We start from the raw sequence: 19,732 nt of genomic DNA on the forward strand, positions 1-19,732 counted from the left end.
ACTACATATGTTCAAATTAATGTGCCTTAGTGTCTCAATGCAGTGAGTACCATTGCTACATTACCTCCATATGAATTAATTGTAAAACACTTTGTGATACCACTGAGATGTGAAACATAATGTATACATCATAGAATTTTGTGGTGTAAGACGTCAGTGTGACTTCTGCACAGATTTTCAATTTTTTAATCTGAACAATACAGTTTGAATAAACATTAGTTAGGCTAAATTCACACCATGTTTTAGGCCTCATTTGCTTTGCATCCTTTTCGGTTATTTCGCTCTGCAAGTTCTTTGTGACCTTGTCCAGATAAGTGTTGAGGTACTTAAGACTTAAAGCTATCGCAGTCCAAATCAGCAACTGTCATCAAATAGTTCGAAAAATGCAGAGGTTCTGGCCAAATTGCCACTAACCACCATGGAAAATGAGTTCACGGAAAGTTATTGTTCACAAAAGGGGAGTATTTCACAACCAGCGCAATCCAAATAAAACAAATTCGGGCAATCTTGTAACAGCAGCAAGCAATTTGCATATAAATAAAAACAGTTTCACCACCCGTTCAACAAGATTCTAGATGTGGCTGAACAGCATTCTCTATTCAATGAACAGTCTGTTCTTCCCTGCAGATCAATACTGTGGCAAAAAAGACTGGCTAAGTGACAGGGAGGAACCATGACCTGAGAATTTGTCAAGTAGCCGTTGCTGGGTCATTTGCTAAAAGCCCTATTTACACTCAATTTTCATTAGCAGGCCATTTCCAGTAAATTGCTTTCCAACTTCAAAGCAGAAAACGTTAATAATTCCATAAAAGTTAGTATTTAAGCAGACAGACAGCATGCCATACAGTGAGTCACAAATTTGAAGGAAACTGGTTTTCACCTTGCACGGTTTTTCATTGTAAACTCTGAATGCTCACATAGCTTGGTCCCTAAACTGAGCTGCTTTCAGCCATGGTGATTGATAGGGTACTGAGGTTCACCCCAATAATCCCAGGTTGGTGGATGTTGGAAGGAGTGGGGAAGAGGGAATGGCAGAGTCAACAAGCTCTTTATTCAGAGCCTTTCTGAAAAGTGTAGGGACTGAGACTCAGGAGTTGGCAGAGGTGGAAACCTTGCTCTGAGAGAGAAGTTGGTGCCAGATTGGGATGATTATAGTTCCATGCCTTTCCTGCATTTTGATAAAATGAAAATGAAACCACCTCCAGCTTTCATTCCAACTGGCCCTCATGGGCTTTATGAAGATAGTCACAGGATTTCAATAATTTGATTCAGTGACAATTGCACCTCTTGACAGCCGTATCTGCTCCCAGGAGGACCAGTTCCACCACAGAACACACCAGATGGCCTCCTTCTTTAGAGACCGCAATTTCCCTTCCCACGTGGTTAAAGATGCCCTCCAACGCATCTCGTCCACATCCCGCACCTCCGCCCTCAGACCCCACCCCTCCAACCGTAACAAGGACAGAACGTCCCTGGTGCTCACCTTCTACCCTACCAACCTTCGCATAAACCAAATCATCCACCAACATTTCCGCCACCTCCAAAAAGACCCCACCACCAGGGATATATTTCCCTCCCCACCCCTTTCCGCCTTCTGCAAAGACCGTTCCCTCCGTGACTACCTGGTCAGGTCCACGCCCCCCTACAACCCACCCTCCCATTCTGGCACTTTCCCCTGCCACCGCAGGAACTGTAAAACCTGCATCCACACCTCCTCCCTCACCTCTATCCAACGCCCTAAAGGAGCCTTCCACATCCATCAAAGTTTTACCTGCACATCCACTAATATCATTTATTGTATCCGTTGCTCCCGATGCGGTCTCCTCTACATTGGGGAGACTGGGCGCCTCCTAGCAGAGCGCTTTAGGGAACATCTCTGGGACACCTGCACCAATCAACCACACCGCCCCATGGCCCAACATTTCAACTCCCCCTCCCACTCTGCCGAGGACATGGAGGTCCTGTGCCTCCTTCACCGCCGCTCCCTCACCACCTGAAGCCTGGAGGAAGAATGCCTCATCTTCCGCCTCGGAACACTTCAACCCCAGGGCATCAATGTGGACTTCAACAGTTTCCTCATTTCCCCTTCCCCCACCTCACCTCAGTTCCAAACTTCCAGCTCAGCACTGTCCCCATGACCTGTCCAGACTTGTCCTACCTGCCTATCTCCTTTTCCACCTATCCACTCCACCCTCTCCTCCCTGACCTATCACCTTTATCCCCTCCCCCACTCACCCATTGTACTCTATGCTATCTTCTCCCTACACCCACCCTCCTCTAGTTTATCTCTCCACGCTTCAGGCTCACTGCCTTTATTCCTGATGAAGGACTTTTGCCCGAAACGTCGATTTCGCTGCTCCTTGGATGCTGCCTGAACTGCTGTGCTCTTCCAGCACCACTAATCCAGAATCTGGTTTCCAGCATCTGCAGTTATTGTTTTTACCACCCTGAACAAGTCCTCTACTGTGCCTTAAAACCCCAAGGAAGAGTAATTAATTTTGGAGTGTAACCGCTTTGTTCCGATTGGATTGTTTCATGTCTGTATTTTATACCAAGTTCTCCCCAAACCTTTAAGCTTTTCCTATTTCCTAGAGGATGCATGATATGGGATCAGTTTAGGTCGGAGGAAGGGGATGAATTCAGTGCTCCTGGCAGTCCTTTTGCCACTGGTATCTAAACTGGGAAACTGCCCGGTAAAATATGGCAACGTCCCTCATGGGCTCTTGTAATCTACAGAAGACCCAACTACAGATGACTGCCCTAGTCCCATGACCAGCCCCTCCCTATCACCAGGATCTAACTGTTTGGATTTTCCAATCCCCAATCCAATTTCAAAGTTTGGGAGAAGATTTGTAGCTCAGGTGCTTGTTGTTGTGGTTCTGTTCGCCGAGCTGGGAATTTGTCTTGCAAACGTTTCGTCCCCTGTCTAGGTGACATCCTCAGTGCTTGGGAGCCTCCTGTGAAGCGCTTCTGTGATGTTTTCTCCGGTATTTATAGTGGCCTGTCTCTGCCGCTTCCGGTTGTCAGTTTGAGCTGTCCGCTGTAGTGGCCGGTATATTGGGTCCAGGTCAATGTGTTTGTTGATAGAGTCTGTGGATGAGTCTATCAACAAACACATCGACCTGGACCCAATATACCGGCCACTACAGCAGACAACTCGAACTGACAACCGGAAGCGGCAGAGACAGGCCACTATAAATGCCGGAGGAAACAGCACAGAAACGCTTCACAGGAGGCTCCCAAGCACTGAGGATGTCACCTAGACAAGGGGACAAAACGTTTGCAAGACAAATTCCCAGCTCGGCGAACAGAACCACAACAACCCAATCCAATTTACTGGACACCAAATCTGTTCCTGGTTTTCTGGTCCACTGCAATTCCAGTGGTGGCCACCCCTCCTGGTGGCACTGCTGGTGCTGAAGAGCTGCCAGATTCTTAATTGATCAGCATCTCTTTGAGGTGGAAAATGCTGATTCAGAGGAACAGAGACCACGGATTTAGAAAGCTGATTGACCAACAATATGGAAATATGTAACACATCAGATCAAAACTCATACAAAGGGCTTGACCCAAGCAATTCAAACTGAGTGTAGAGTGTAACCTGTTCAGACCTGTCCTGATACATATCCAGGGGAGATGGCCCAGATCTCTTGGCTGAGAGGTAGTGACGTGCCATCACTGGTAAGTTAAAATGGGATGGGGGCGAAAGGTTATGTGAAACAAACATACACAAGTTGGGCAAATGTCATGGTTTTTAATGCTAGAGCTGTTTTCATGATCTTGAAGATCACTTTCCCATTCTCCCAATCTGATCTGAAGCATCTGCAGGTGCTCAACTGGATCAGGGCCAATTTTGGAGCCAACAGGCAGGATCTAGCAGAGGTTGATTGTGAGCCTGTTTGAAGGAAAAGGAACAACTGGCAATTGGGAGGCTTTTGAAAGTGTGATATCAAGAATCCAGTTAGATTGCAGGGAAAAGCTGGGAGGTTTAGGGATCCCTGGCTGACAAGGAATATTGAGGCGGTGGTCAGGAAGTATACATTGGGTATAAGGTATAAGGCTCGAGTGAATCCCTAGATGACTACTAAAAGTGTAGGCGCACACTTAAGAGGGAAATCAGAAGATCAAAAAAGAGGGTAAGAGATAGATCTGGCAGATAAGGTTAAAGATAATCCCAAGAGGTTCTATAGCTATATTAAGTATAAAAGGGTGGTTAGGGAAACAATAGGTCCCCTTAAAGATCAGCATGGCTGTCTATGTGTGGAGCATACAAGATTCGGGAGATTTTTAATGAATATTTCTCCTTAGTGTTTATTGAGAAGGGAATCATGGATACTAAGGAAATAAGGAAAACAAGTGGGGATGTTTCAAACCACATGCGTATTACCAAAGAGGAGGTGTTTGCAGTCTTAAAGCTCATTAATGTGGATAAATCCCCTAGGCCTGGTCAAGTCCATCCTCGGACATTGTGGGAGATGAGGGAAGAAATTGCAGATGCCTTTGCAGAGAACTTTTGCTTCACGTTTAGCCACTGGAGAAGTTCCGGATGCCTAGAGGGTAGCTAATGTTGTTCCATTGTTTAAGAAAAGCAGCAAGGACTAAGCAGGGAACTACAGGCCAGTCAGCCTGACATCAGTGGTAGGCAAGTTGTTGGAGAGGATACAGAGGGACAGCATCAATCCAACACTTGGATAGTCAAGGTCTGATTAGGGACAGTCAGCATAGATTTATGCGCGGAAAGTCATGTCTGACAAATCTTGGAGTTTTTCAAAAATTTACCAAAGAGGATAGATGAGATTAGCAGTGGATGTTGTCTATGTGGACTTTAGGAAGGCCTTTTGACAAGATCCCGCATGACAAGCTAGTCACGAAGGTTAGGTCGCATCGGATCCAGGAAGAGCTAGCTGACTGGATTCAAAATTAGTTCGATGGTTGGAAGCAGAGGGTAATGGCTGAAAGGAGGTAATGAACTGGAGGCCTGTAACCCATGGTGGGCCGCAGGGGTCGGTGCTGCAACCTTTGTTATTTGTTATTTACATAAATCATCTGGATGTGAATGGACAAGACATGATTAGTAGATTGCAGATGATACAAAATTAGAAAGTTTCATTCATAGAGAGGAAGGTTATCAAAAATTTACAGAGAGATCTTGATCAGATGGGGAAGTGGGCTGAGGATTGGCAAGTACAATTCAATACAGATAAGTATGAGATGTTGCACTTTGGAAAGTCAAACCAAGGTAGGACTTATACAGTAAATGGTAAGGTCCTGAAGAGTGTTTTGGAACAGAGGGACCTAGGAGTACAAGTACATATTTTTGAAAGCGACGTCTCAGGTAGAAAGGGTGGTGAAGATGGCATTTAACATGCTGGCCTTCATCAGTCGAGGTATTGCATGTAGGAGTTGAAATGTTGTGTTACAGTTGTATAGGTCATTGGTGAGGCTGCACTTGGGAGTATTGTGTATAGTTTTAGAACATAGAACATTACAGCACAATGTTGCGCTGACCTGTGAACCAATGTGAAGCCTGTCTAACCTACCCTATTCCATTTTCATCCATATTTCTATCCAATGACCATTTAAATGCCCTTCAAGTTGCTGCTATTGTGCAGGTAGTGCGATTCCATGCCCCTACTACTCTGAGTAAAGAAACTACCTCTGATATCTGTCCTGTGTCTATCACTCCTCAATTTAAAGTTATATCCCTTCGTGCTAGCCATCACTATCTGAGGAAAAGGTCTTTCACTATCCACCCTATCTAACCCTCTGATTATCTTATATCTCTCAATTAAGTCACCTCTCAACTTTCTTCTCTCGAACAAAAACAGCCACATGTCCCTCAGCCTTTCCTTGCAAGACCTTCCCTCCATATCAGGCAACATCCGAGTAAATCTCCTCTGAACCCTTTCCAAAGCTTCCACATTCTTCCTATAATGTAATGACCAGAACTGTATGTAATACTCCAAGTCGGCCTCACCAAAGGTTTGTGCAGCTGCAACATGACTTTGTGGCTCCGATACTCAATCCCTCTACCAATAAATGCTAGCACACCAAATGCCTTCTAAACAGCTCTATCAACCTGGGTAGCAACTTTCAGGGATCTATGCACGTGGACACTGAGATCTGTTTATCTACACTACCAAGAATCTTACCAGTAGCCCAGTACTCGTTATTCCTGTTGCTCCTTCCAAAGTGAATCACCTCACACTTTTCTGCATTTAACACTATTTGCCACCTCTCAGCCCAGCTCTGCAGCTTATCTATGTCCCTCTGTAACCCAAAACATCTTTCAGCACTATCCACAACTCTACCGACCTTAGGGTCATCTGCAAATTTACTAACCCATCCTTCTACGCCCTCATCCAGGTCATTTATAAAAATGACAAAACAGCAGTGGCCGCAAAACAGATCCTTGTGGTACACCACTACCAACTGAATTCCAGGATGAACATTTCCCATCAACCATCATCCTCTATATTCTTTCAGCTAACCAACATCTGATCCAAACCACTAAACCACCCTCAACCCCATGCCTCTGTATTTTGTGCAATAGCCTACTGTGGGGACCCTTATCAAACACCTTACTGAAATCCATATACACCACATCAACTGCTTTACAGTCATCCACCTGATTGGTCACCTCAAAGAGTCAATAAGGTTTGTGAAGCACGGCCTACCCTTAACAAAACCATGTTGACTATCCCTAATCAACTTATTCCTTTCTAGATGATTATAAATCCTTTCTCTTCTAACCTTTTCTAACACATTTACCCACAACCAAAGTAAGGCTGACTGATCCATAATTACCAGAGTTGTCTCTACTCTCCTTCTTGAATAAGAGAACATTTTCTACCCTCCAGTTTTCTGGCACTATACCTGTAGACAATCTCCTCCCTGGCTTCCCAGAAAATCCTAGGATAAATCCCATCTGGTCCAGGGGATTTATCTATTTTCAAACTCTCCAGAATTGCTAACATCTCTTCCTTAGCACCTCAATCCCATTCTAGTGGCCTTTACCTCAGTATTTTCCTTGACAACATTGTCTTTTTCCAGTGTGAATATTGATGAAAAATATTCATTTAGCGCTTCCCCTATCTCCTCTGACTCCATGCACAACTTCCCACTACCATCCTTGACTGGCCCTAATCTTACTCTAGTCATTCTTTATATAGCTATAGAAAGCCTTAGGGTTTTAAGTTATCCTATCTGCCAATGACTTTTCATGTCCCCTCCTGGATCTTTTTAGCTCTCTCTTTAGGTCTTTCTTGGTTAACGTGTAACTTTCAAGCGCCGTAACTTCATACCTCGTCCTAACATAAACTTTCTTCTTCCCCTTGACAAGAGCTTCAAATTCTTTAGTAAACCACAGCTCCCTCACTTGACCACTTCTTCCCTGGCTGATAGTTACATACTTATCAAGGACACACAGTAGCCGTTCCTCGAATAAGCTCCACATTTCAATTGTGCCCATTCCCTGCAGTTTCCTTCCCCATCCTATGCATTCTAAATCTTGGCTAATCGCATCATAATTGCCTTTCCCCTGCTATAACTCTTGCCCTGTGGTATATACCTGTCCCTTTCCATCATTAAAGTAAACATAACCGAATTGTGGTCACTATCACCCAAGTGTTTACCTACCTCCAAATCTAACACCTGGCCGGGTTCATTACCCAGTACCAAATGCAATGTGGCCTCAACCCTTGTTGGCTTGTCTACATACTGTGTCAGGATGCCGTCCTGCACACATTGGACAAAAACTGACTCATCCAAAGTACTCGAACTATAGTATTCCCAGTCAATATTTGGAAAGTTAAAGTCCACCTAACAACCACCCTGCTACTCTCATTCCGAGCCAGAATCATCTTTGCTATTCTTTCCTCTACATCTCTGGAATTAATCGGAGGCCTATCGAAGATTCCCAACAGGGTAACCTTTCCTGTTTCTAACCTCAGCCCATACTACCTCAGTAGTGAATCCTCAAACATTCTTTCTGCCACCATAATACTGTCCTTAACTAACACTGCGACACCTCCCCCTCTTTTACCATCTTCTCTGTGCTTACTGAAACATTTAAATCCCGGAACCTGCAACAAACATTCCTGTTCCTGCTCTCCTGATGTCTCTGAAATGGCCACCCTGTTATAGAAAAGATATTGTTAACCTGGAAAGAGTGCAAAGAAGATTTACCAAGACATTGCCACCAAAGCCTGAACTATAAGGAGAGGTTGGCCAGGTTAGGACTTTATTCCTTGGAATGTAGAATAAGGGGTGACCTTTTTGATGTATATAAAATCATGAGGGCCATAGATAAGATGAATGCATATAGGCTTTTTCCCAGGGATGGGGAATTGAAAACTGTAGGATATTGGCCTAAAGTGAGAGGGGAAAGAGTTAAGAAGAACCTGAGAGGGAATGGTGCATCTATGGAATGGGCTGCCAGAGAAAGTGGTTGACACAGGTACAATTGCAACATTTTTAAAAAACATTTGAATAGGTGCATGGACAGGATGGGTTTAGAGGGATACGGACCAAATGTGGGCAATTTGAACTAGCTGTGTGGGCATATTGGTTGGCATGGACCAGTTTGGGCCGAAGGGCTTGTTTTCACACTGTCTTAGTCTATGAGTTTATTAGCCTGCCTTTAAGATGAGTTACTACTAACTTAAATTGAAAAAGTTATTGAGTTATTACCATCATAGCGCAAGATACCTTACCATGATACCAAGATAAACTTTGAGTGATTCCATAAGAACAAACCAATAATGGCACTGATCCACACTAGAAAAATCCCTATGGAAATTGCCACTGTCTGCTGACTTAACAGATCTTAGCTAATTCTGAAATTACTTTCAAAATCCTTGGACAAAAAGAAAAGTGGACTGTATAGTGATTAACTGGTTATCTCTAGGTTCTGGTATCAGCTAAGGGCAGGCTGAATTAACTAAATACATGTAATTCTTGACTCACACATACTAAGAATGAGTACTTTTTATGAAGTACTTCCAACTTGGTAAAATCTACAAAACCATTGCAAAACCTAGAAAAAAAAACTTATTTCCTGGTAGTAATTTCAAGGTAAAATAAATATAAAACATATTGAAAGCATGCCTACTAGCTGTCAAAGCAAGGGCTGCTAGGTTCACATAACAAATGTTCTGTTACTTTAGGAGCAGCAGAAATGCTTCATTTATGTTATTTTTGTAAACGAGAGTCTGGAATTATTGACCATGTATAGTAATATAGTACCTGTAACATAGTATGCATCTCACTGGACCATTTTAATTAAACAGAAGTTGAGAGAGGCAGATAGGTAAATATGGGGACAGATGACCAATTTTTTTGTCAAAAATAAATGGTTGCAAGGAGTATCTTAGAAGAGGTCGAAAGCTAGCAGCTTCATAAAGGAATGCTGGAGTATGACTTGTGATTAACTGTGTCACCAACATGCCATTACATGACTTGTGATGAGGCAATTAAAATTGGGGGTACACAACAGGCCAGATTAGGAAGAGCACAGGCTTCAGAATATAGTAAGACTGAAGGAGATCACAAATATAGTGAGGGGCTGGATGTGACACACTTTGAATGAACTACTTCATGCTTAAAGTGAATCTGTCCTGGAGAAACAATAAGGTGTTGGGGATTCGTTTGATTTGGATATGCACCTCATTGAATATTATAGAAGAGAGTTATTTTTCAGACCAGGACAAGTTAAAGGAACCCCATAATCATTGACAGATGTTCCTCTAACATGCAAGGTTATGAAGACATGTTAAACATTTCTAGTCTTGTACATGCCAGTATAATTGCTTACAAAGAATAACTTTTAACATGAACAATTTTAACAAGAAATAGAAACAGCAATAGGTTGTGTAGATCTTTGTGCCAGATCAGGTATTTAAGTACAATCACTGATCATGGAACTTGTAACTCCACTTACCCACACCTCCCATTTCACCAACACCGCCTCCCCACCACCTCTCCCCCCCCCCCACCCCCCCCCCCCCCACCCCTATTACCTGATTTGTACAACTCCCTCAGACGCCAGAAATCTCTGATAGTTAAAGTGTATTTGTTGGAGCATCCACAACCCTCTTAAATGAAGAGAGAGATTCACAAATCTTTTATTTATTGGGTCCTAACTGGAGATTCTGTTTCTGATGTTTTCCCAATCGGGGAAACAATCTTACAAGATTTTGAAGAAGTTTATTTATTTCACTAAGATCAGCTTCTTATTTTACTAAAGTCCCAAGAATAAAAAAGGTCCCATTTACTCTGTTTCTCATGAGGAAAAATGCTCTCCTCCTATCAATCAATCTAGTAGAGCACAAATGTGCCATTTCCAATAGAAACTTGAGTAAAACAACATTTCCGGTGTCATCTCACCGTTTCTTATATAATTGGAGCAAGAGTTCCTTATATTTGTATTACAATATCTTTGCAGTAAAGACCAACACGCCATTTGCCATTACAATTGCTTGCTGTACTTTGCATGCAAATATTGTTCCTTATGAGTACACCCAAGTCTCTTTCAGCATGAAAATTACACACCTTCTTAAAAAAGTTTTTAAACTGGTTAATCATATTATGCTTTTAGATTCCACCTTGTTGCCCACTCACTTAAAATCAATCCATGAACTCTGCAACCTATGTTGTCCTCTTAGCTTGCATTCCCATCTAAGCTTTTTATCATTCAGACTTAAGACATAAAATTCTAGTCATCAATACTGATCCTGACAGCACTCCATTAATCACTGCCTGCCAACTTGATAATGCCCCATTTATCCCTATTCTTTGTTTACTGTCCGTTAACCAATTTTCAATCCAACTTTAGCTGTCAAAGCATTGAAAACGGGCAATTTATAACATCGATGGTAATTACTACATCGCTTGCAAGACTAAACATAGCAGGAAAGAGGGTGGAAGGTATGCAGTGGCAGGCTCTAACAAACTTTCTATTATCAAGGACTGTAACCCTATTTATAAATAAAAACTCATTAAATAAAAATGCTGCTCACAAAATACCTCTGGAAAACCATTTTTTCCATCCACTTTCTAACCACCTAAGTCTACTTAAGCCTAGAAGTCTACACTTTACAGCTCATTTAAAACAAACCACATAAGCTTCCTACAAAAATCTGAATATGCTCACATTGCAATTTGCCAATTCTTCAAGGGTTAATCTAGATTACTCATTCTGCCTAATGACAGTATATCAAAACCTTGTTTTAGTGAATAATCAGATTTTCATCAACCTAAATACTTTTTTAAAAAAGGAAGTCTGCTTTTACTGGAGAAGTATACCCTCAAATAAAATATACAACTTGATTCATGGTAAATTTGATTGAATTCTCATAACTGAGAAACTAGAGAAGCACTGGACAATTTGGTGAAACTGCAAAGAAAACAGTGGCAGGGAAAAAGAAATAATAACATCTTACCTACGAACTTAAGAGGATTGGCTTTGTTCAAACTAATTAGCAAAGTTTTAGTTTAGAAGTGGGACTAGTGACCCTAAAGAAGAACCAGTTTGTTTTGGGATTCTTTCTACAGTGATATTGGATAAACCTTCAGACCTTTCTCTGGATGAGAGTGTTGGTAAACTTTGCTACATTACAGCTGATTTGTGGGGAATCAGTTTAGCTCACTTGGCTGGGTTGTTGGTTTACAGAGCAGTATGATACTACCAGTGTGGGTTCAATTCTCATCACAAGGTTGAGGTTACCATTAAGGATTCTCCTTCTCAACCTCTTCCCTCACCCGAGGTCCGGTAGCCCTCAGGATAAATCACCACCAGTTGCTCCTATCTGACGAGAAAGCAATCCCTATAGTCTGGTATGACGATGGTGACGCAACATCTTATTTGTGAAGTGTAACTCAGCATGAACATGGTATGTGGTCTACTGGAAAACTGCGACCAGCACAGGTAATCAGTGCATATGGCAGCTGTATCTTTATTGATGAGAAATTAACAATATTGTCCTGCTGGGTTCTGGGTAAGTTAAACTTACACAGGATCAGTTCCTTCAACTAATTGTCAAAAAAAAAAGTGTTAAATAGGCCAATGCCTAGTTTCAGGTCGGAGGGGAAGGACTCCAAATAAGCAAATGACCTACTTTTTCCATTATCCCAATATTACAGAAGGACAAACATAGGAGAGAGGCTGAAAAGAAAAAAATAATTCATTTCCTGTCATTATACCCATTGAAAGAGTAGATGCAACCAAGTACAGCTCAGGAAAGCCTAACATAATCACTTGTGCCATACTCAGTGGCCTCTCATTTAAAACGGAAATACTGCAACGTCAAAGAAAATATTTGCATTTGTCCACCCAGAAATGCATTGAGTCACGATGGCAATTTACAATAAAACCAGGATATCTGATCAGAATTAGAGAAAAAATATATTTTCAGATTTTTACAATAAATTGGAACAGGAAACATATAAAGAGCAGGATTGGACACAAATATACATACATCAGTTTTCTCCATTTCTGTTAGCTCAAAAAAAATCCAATCTTTTCCTTTTGTTCCCCCTCTCCCCGAGCTATGTGAACAGTTTCTAGAAACAAATGTAGAGAATTCATCCTTATACAAAGTGTGCAAATGAGAAATTTTGGAAACCTTCACAGAGGCAAGGACTCTTATGTGTAGAATATATTAAAATCAGGTCCCTTGTTCAACCTAGAGTCTTCTTTAAAATTACTGTCCTCAGCAAGTCTATGATTGTCTTTCACATAAAGTGCATTTGTCCAGCAGAAAAGAACCACGAGTAATTCGAGATTAAACTCGGGGTCATACAAACTCCAACTTCCCGTGTCCGCTGTACATCCCCCAGTGAACGAGAGAGAGAAGCTTGTCATTACTGAGCTCGGAGTGCCTCATTTTATCGCAGGTCATGCAGCAGTTCTCATGGCCAGTCACAGGTACCATACACTCCAAATCTAACTTAGCCACCTGCCCCTTTTTGGAGTGGTGCCCATGGAAACTGTAATGCAAACGAGACAGCATCTGCCGTCGTTGGTCCTGAAGTCTTTTGTTTTCACTGCGAAGCATCCGCAAAGCCAGCATGATGAGCAAAACCAAAATGAGGCCACCAGCGATGGGCACAGCAATAACTGCAGCTCTGAACCACAGCTCCTTGGAGGAAGTGAATTCTTGAACTCTGGTGATCAGGTTCTTACTGGGGTCCTGATGGTACCTAGTCCCCTGATCTGAGAAAGGGAGCAGAAGAAACAAGCAACAAGTAGAAAGGAAGAGAGTGAGCAGAATGGAACAAGCAACTGACCATCACATTAACCTTGATACAATCTCCATTTGGATGATTAACATATGTAACTTTATTTTAACAAGTCCAAAAAGTTGTAAGATTGTCCAAGTGGAGTACCAACTAAGATAGTGTATCAAAACATTTCAAAAATTAAATCCTTTCTACCCAACTGTAAATTTAAAAAACTGCAGTCCATTAGGCAGTTAGATGTACACACGAGTGTTCCTACCACTTCCAAAGTTTTAATCACAAACAGACCAAAACAAGGAAAAAAAGATAGTATTGAGACTCACTAAACTCCAAGAAACCATTTTGCTTTAAATCTCATTTGCTGCCCCAGGAAAACAAGAGAATTTTTTAAACAAATCTTTTTACTAGCCCTCCGAAATGTTCACAGAGACATAATACCTTCCTGCTAAAGATCCAGCTCGCATCATTGTCATTCCCTCTCTGTGGCTCTAATTACATCAACAAAATCAATACCAGCCACCCAAAGCCCTTGGCTGTCAGCGCCTTCTAGATCTGGCCGAAGTTCCGCAGAGAAAATTCTTACCAGAAGTTTCACTCCCAGGATGTGAAAGAACGTCTTGGAGCCCTCTATAATTGCACATGTCCTCGTGACAGCACTCCAACATTGGCCAGGTCCCGGTGTGATTCTGGGATCTTTTTGCATGGCAGATGCTTGCTGAATTTGAAATAGTGTCTAGACACCCATGAGTTAAAGGAGAGTTCACATTCTGGGGGTCCAGCAACCTTGAGAAACATGCTGACAGTTCTGATTTGCACATGTAACCTGTCGCCACGCAGTTAGATGCGTCACAGTAGCACCTAATTTCACCTGAAGTTTACAAGAGAGAAAAAGCTACATTAATTTGTGACCAGACTTGGCTCGTCATACCTCAGAAATATGAATCATTAATTTTCTGCACTGCAAACAAACCAATTCTCAATTGCTGATGTGTGTTCTTGATTTGTATGCAAAAGGAGGTTGATGATTACTAGTTTAGTCCTTCCAGCTCCCTAAGCAATGTCTCCAAGCATCCCAGCGTACTTAGTTATTAAAACTCGTTTTTCCAACCACAGTCTACACAGAAAACGCAATAAACTCGAATGCTGACAAAATTTGGCTGGTCAGGTCCTTGGAAAGAACGCCACCCGGGGCCCTGTAGACGAAAGCAAAAGAGAAACGGCAACACTAGAAAGTTCTGCTCTTTCAAACTAGTTATTTATAAACTGAAGATGAGGCAGGTACAGAGAAATACACAAAAGGCCTTTCTTTTCAGACCGTTCCGTGCAAATAAACGCCTTTCAGGCAGCAACCATGAACCTTATAATTAGTGGTTTGTTTGCCAAAAAGACAATTTCTTTCAAAACCAAATGGAACTTTTTTTTTTAAATGAACATCTTACAAGCAGCCGTCTTGTTCGGACTGTGCAATGTACAAAACTTGGCTGAGGATAATGAGGGTGGGCACCTTAATAATCTGCCGATTTAGAAAGCAAGATATTTCTTAACAAAACATCTCTTTTATTCAAAAAAAAGTCTTGGTAGGAGCCTCTCTCTGACCACAAACAAGCTTAAAAAAATGCACGTGCATCTCCCTTTTAAAAAACCTTAATAGCTTCCGCTACTGAAAAATTACTGGAAAAAAAACTCATAAGTCCTTTTTGTATGCAGCAGGACTCAAGGGGCTTTGTTATATTGGCCTGTCAGAGATCAGGTTTCAACCACCTAAACTCAGCTCTCAACGCTAACAACGTTGCCCTTAATGACTTAGGGCTAATGGAAGCTAAAGGATTGACTGTGTAAAACGACTAATGTCGATACATTTGTTGTGGATCCCCTGTTCAAACCTCCCCCTTGGACAACAGTCTACAGAGCAGCGTTTATAAATCTTCAATGCGCCGAAAACTTGGGGTCTTTAAATCTTCAGCCAAAAAGAAAGTTCAAGCAGCCATTCATCCTCCATCCTTAAGTTTTACGAGTCCATACTCCGCCAAAATGGCTACAGGAGACACTGCAGACTTTTAAAGCTCAGCTTTTGATGTAAACTGGCAGGAGAAAAGTCTTGTGATCCCCTAATTATATCATTATCAGCCACATAGTTTCGGTATCGGTGACTTCCCATCAGTCTGGCTCGCTCCCAGCCTCCTGCCTTTGATGCAACCACAGGGAGAGCCAGCTGCTGACGACAGGGCTCTTATTTTGGGTTTAATTACACGTTTGTAGCAAAATAAAATTTTTAAAAAAGTAACAATTAGCTTGTTCATCCAAACCTCCAGCGCCGAGCAGCGAGTGCAGGAGATCACTTACAAACATCAAGAGAACAGATGATATACCCCTCCAAAAAGACTTGTTTTCCTTACAAAAACAAGTCAACTCTCCGGTAACTGGCATCGCTCTACAAGCAGAAAAGAGACCATTTACCATGAAAGCTTAATCTGAAATCCAAAAAGGATTTCCAACTGATTTAAAAATTATATTTGGAACATAAGGTGTTCCCTCACTACCTCCCCCCGAACAGAAACAATGAAGAGAGAGCCCCCCCCCATAAAAATGTTGGAAAAAAAAAGTTCATGCCCTTTGTTAAAAAAAAATCCGTTTGGGGTTACATACGTTGTCACCTTTTAAGCTAGAACGGGTCGCTTTCTCTTAAAAGATTTGAGAAATTCATTAAGGGGCAGCTAACAAAACATTTTGACAACTGATTGCCCCTTAGATCCATTTACATCAATGGACAGCAAAGAACTGCGACTTGCAGCAAAGCGAGGGTGGATTGCTAGACTCCATCGGGATAACAATCCCATTTCACGGCAGCCAGCGGTCCGTGTGGAGGGGCGAATAAGCCGGACATACTGCATTCACACAGCCCTGGATGAATGCGTTAGTTAGATTCGCGAGGAACAAGAGACTTCTAACTGAAGAAAGAAACAAGGGCGGCAGATGGTGTACAGGAGCGAGAAGGGAGTCTTGTCAGCCAGGCTGGGATCCCCTCTCCCCGGGGGAGGAGAGGGAATGGGGTACTCTAGCCTCCATCCCCTCCCCCCCACCTCACTCCCCCCCCCCCCCGCTCACAACCTCAGAAAACCCCCTCACCTTCCGTCAGGAGGATGGCCATCGCACACAACTCCAACTGCAGCCAAATCCCCCAGATGAGATTCGGACGGCGATCCATTTAATTTCTATCAGTTTCTTGCAAGACAAAATGAGCGAGTTATTGGACACGACCTTCCAGAGGGATGTCCGCGGCGGGGTAGCGGATACGGACACGGAGCCCGCTGTCGGAGATGCCCTGTCCCTCCCCGATTGTAGCTGTCCTTCAGGAGACAAGCTCCATGTGGTGCTGCACCAGCAGCCTCGCTCCGCCGCCTCTCTCTCTCGCTGCCTTTCTCTCTGTCTCTGGCCGGGTACAACAGTGCAGCTCCCAAGCCTGACCTGGCCCCTGCTTTAACTCCGTGCCCTGAGTGACAGCGGCCAGCCCGCCCTCCCTGCTCTCCCCACCCCTCCCCGGCGCCACGAACCAACCAGTCCCCGGGAGCACAGCCTCTGCTCCCCGCCCAGAAACTGGAGCCGGTCCCCGGACTGACGGCACAGCGCCACCGGGAGGGGGCGGAGGGAGAAAAGGGGGAAGGTTCCCTCCCAATCCCCCCCTCCCCCTCCAACGCCTCTGCCCGCCCCTTCCCGGCTGCTCACTGGATGTCCGCGCCTGTCACTCACATCCCCAGGTTCATTCATACTTGCGGCTCTCCCACCGCCCCTTGGGAATTTTCCAGTGGTGAAAAGCAGCTTTTTACTCCCCCCCCCCCCCATGCCTACCACCCCCCAAGCCAGGAGGAAACCTCTCCGAATGGAGGAAAGATAATTGCATAAAATAAAACTTATTTCGGTTTACAACAGGAAGAGTGGGGCAATGTGAAGGTTACCGTTCTGTGTCGGCAGGGTGTTATAGTAATAGAAATTAAATGTTGAATGGATGAAATGTTGCTCATTTTACGTGGTCAGTTAACTTAAGCCTTCGCGTTAAACTGAGGTACAGCATGTCAGTGCAGCTAGTCTGTATTACACCTCACACGGATAGTCACATAGCACGGGAAGAGACCCTTCTGTCCATCTCGTCCATGCTGACCATGTTTCCAAACCAGTCTCATTTGGCCAACATCCCTTTAAACCTTTCTTATTCATGTACCTGTCCAAATGCCTTTTAAATGTAGTAATTAAACCTGCATCGACCATTTCCTCTGGCAGTTCATTCTACATTCTGTGTGAAAAAATTGCCCCCGAGGTGCCTTTAATATCTTCCTCCTCTCAACTTAAAATCATGTTCCTTTTGTTGTGTGAACTCCTCCACCCTAGGGGGAAAAAAACACCGTTGCTATTCACTTTAGCGATGCCTCTCATTTAGGTTTGGAAATAATCTTTACATTTTACAATATTGACAGGGTCGACCTTCCTGTCAATAAGTTGAAAATCACACAACACCAGTTTTAACTTTGTACACCCCAGTCCAACACCGGCATCTCCAAATCATTTCCTGTTAATACAGTATATTGGCTTGTCTTCGGGCTCGCTTCAAGCGACGATATCGTTTGTGTTCCGCAAACGCTGCGCTTTTGATTTATTTGCCAAAGTGTTTTAAAACCAACGCAAAAGAGTGACATTCCGCATTTGCACAGTGGGACTTCACTAGGGAATCAGTTACAGTGGGCACGGTCGGGTGAGAGCACAAATGCGTCCTTTAACCAATATGTGAGAGATGAGAGTTCAGGCCTGAGAGGCAGTCTGTGTGTGTGTGTGTGTGTGTTAGGGAGGAGGGGCAGCAGACAGTTAAGTTAAATTAACAATCAAAAGGCACCCGGCGCCACAGAGACGACAAAGAGAGTAACTGACAGTCAATTATCAGCCCCAGAACAATGCGATGCAAACATCGCCGATTGTGATTAGTATCAAACTGAAGCAATATTGTCGGTGATATGTTAATTACTTTGCTGGTCCAGCGTCTGAGAGCATCAAAAGACTGTGCGCCCTTAGACCCTATCGCACTGACATCACTTTGAACCACAGCTCAGTATCGAACCGAATGTGTGTGACATTTAGCCAGCTCGCAACAAGTATTTTTACATAAAAAAGAGACGACTGCAACTGCTACTTCAATCTGACAGAAGGAGGAAAATAGGCGCCTGAAAACTTTACAGTGTGTTATCATCGCTAACTCGGTGGCGTGGCTTTGACAGTAATTTCCAATGCTCCGAACTCCGACCACAGTTGTTCAGAACGTGTGGCTCAGAATTCCCCAGAGAATAGATGGGGGTCCTCTCCACCTTCCCCTCGGTGAACACACAGCGTGTCACACATAATACATGGAACCATTTCCCAGCGACAGGACGCGCGCCTTTAAATCCATAGTGAGCTCAGACATTCACCCAGCCTGCTCTAGTCATCATAGGAAGAATATAGGAATGTTAATATGGGAAAGCCAGAGGGAACCCAGCTGTTTAAGAATTGCGTAAAGGTGTCACTGTTTGATACATTAGCACTCATATAGCGCTTTCACGACCACCGGACTACCCCAAAGCACGTTGCAGGCAATGGAAGCAAAAACAGACATTTCCCCAGCAATTTATTTTCGTTTCAGATCTTCAGCATCTGCAGTGTTTTGTTTTATTTAAGGGATTTAGAAGTGTTGTAAGGTGGGGGCGATGACGCTAAGATTTCAACTCAGCACATAGTAGGGAGTTACTTGGAAAGGTGCTGAAATCCCTGCCTATTGCCAATACCGCAAGGTAACCTTTTAAATCACTTCAATGTCTGTAGTTCAGTTGTAGAGTATCTGACGCATGCCGAGCCCAATACAAAAACTACGGAATCCCAATTGAAGATAATTTAGAGTCTTCAGGTATTCATGGAAGAGGAATCGGAGCGCGTATATATTTAGTATTAATGCCCAAGAACAGGTTATGAGTAACGGGAATGACGAATAAGCTTTCCCATTGCCACATGCAAAAGATAAAAGTGAGACTCCGAGCCAAGAAAGGATTCTCCTTCCTGTTGTAAGGAAGGGTCACCGGACCCGCAACGTTAACTCGGGGTTGGCTGCACAGATGCCGCCAGACCTGCTGAGTTTTTCCAGCAACTTCTGTTTACGATGGTCCTTCCTGAATCCCTTGACTCTGTTTAACATTCAGGTCTGCAAAGCTGACCCTGTTAGGAAGCTGATATAGCAATGCGCTGTGGGCTGGAGGGGCGAGCGAGGATTATGTGGCGGCTGATGCGGCCAGAGAGAGAGAGAGAGATAGCCGGACAATGATGTGAAGCATGGCTCCGCTGTGCCTCGGGGAATGTAGGAACTGGATAGGCAACAATTATTTTAATTGGAGGTAATAACGCTCAGGCGCCAGTTGAGTATCTGTTTTGCATCAACCCCCAGAGTCGCTCGAACTGGTAATGCTGCCGTGTCAGAGTGTCG

The 19,732-nt window shown here is 43.4% G+C and overlaps 1 protein-coding gene across 1 annotated transcript; it reads right to left on the reverse strand.

The window, feature by feature from the left end:
* Window positions 1-12,384: 12,384 nt before the first annotated feature.
* On the reverse strand, window positions 12,385-16,715 carry bambia (BMP and activin membrane-bound inhibitor (Xenopus laevis) homolog a). Its single transcript, XM_072576046.1, has 3 exons — window positions 16,366-16,715; window positions 13,823-14,107; window positions 12,385-13,213 (listed from the first exon to the last, which is right to left on the reverse strand). Exons 1-3 carry the CDS (start codon window positions 16,442-16,444, stop codon window positions 12,795-12,797), a joined length of 783 nt encoding a protein of 260 aa, XP_072432147.1. The 5' UTR covers window positions 16,445-16,715; the 3' UTR covers window positions 12,385-12,794.
* Between the last annotated feature and the right edge of the window lie 3,017 nt (window positions 16,716-19,732).

The sequence above is a fragment of the Chiloscyllium punctatum genome, chromosome 8, assembly GCF_047496795.1.
Source record: "Chiloscyllium punctatum isolate Juve2018m chromosome 8, sChiPun1.3, whole genome shotgun sequence".
In the NCBI taxonomy this organism is placed as follows: Eukaryota; Metazoa; Chordata; class Chondrichthyes; order Orectolobiformes; family Hemiscylliidae; genus Chiloscyllium; species Chiloscyllium punctatum.

Bases quoted from the DNA above. Each gene is read 5' to 3' on its own strand.
- bambia (XM_072576046.1), bottom strand. From the start codon at position 16,444: ATGGATCGCCGTCCGAATCTCATCTGGGGGATTTGGCTGCAGTTGGAG. The intron at 14,108-16,365 runs GTGAGGGGGTTT...TGTAAACTTCAG, and splicing joins GGCCATCCTCCTGACGGAAG to GTGAAATTAGGTGCTACTGT. The intron at 13,214-13,822 runs GTAAGAATTTTC...TCCCTTTCTCAG, and splicing joins TCCTGGGAGTGAAACTTCTG to ATCAGGGGACTAGGTACCAT.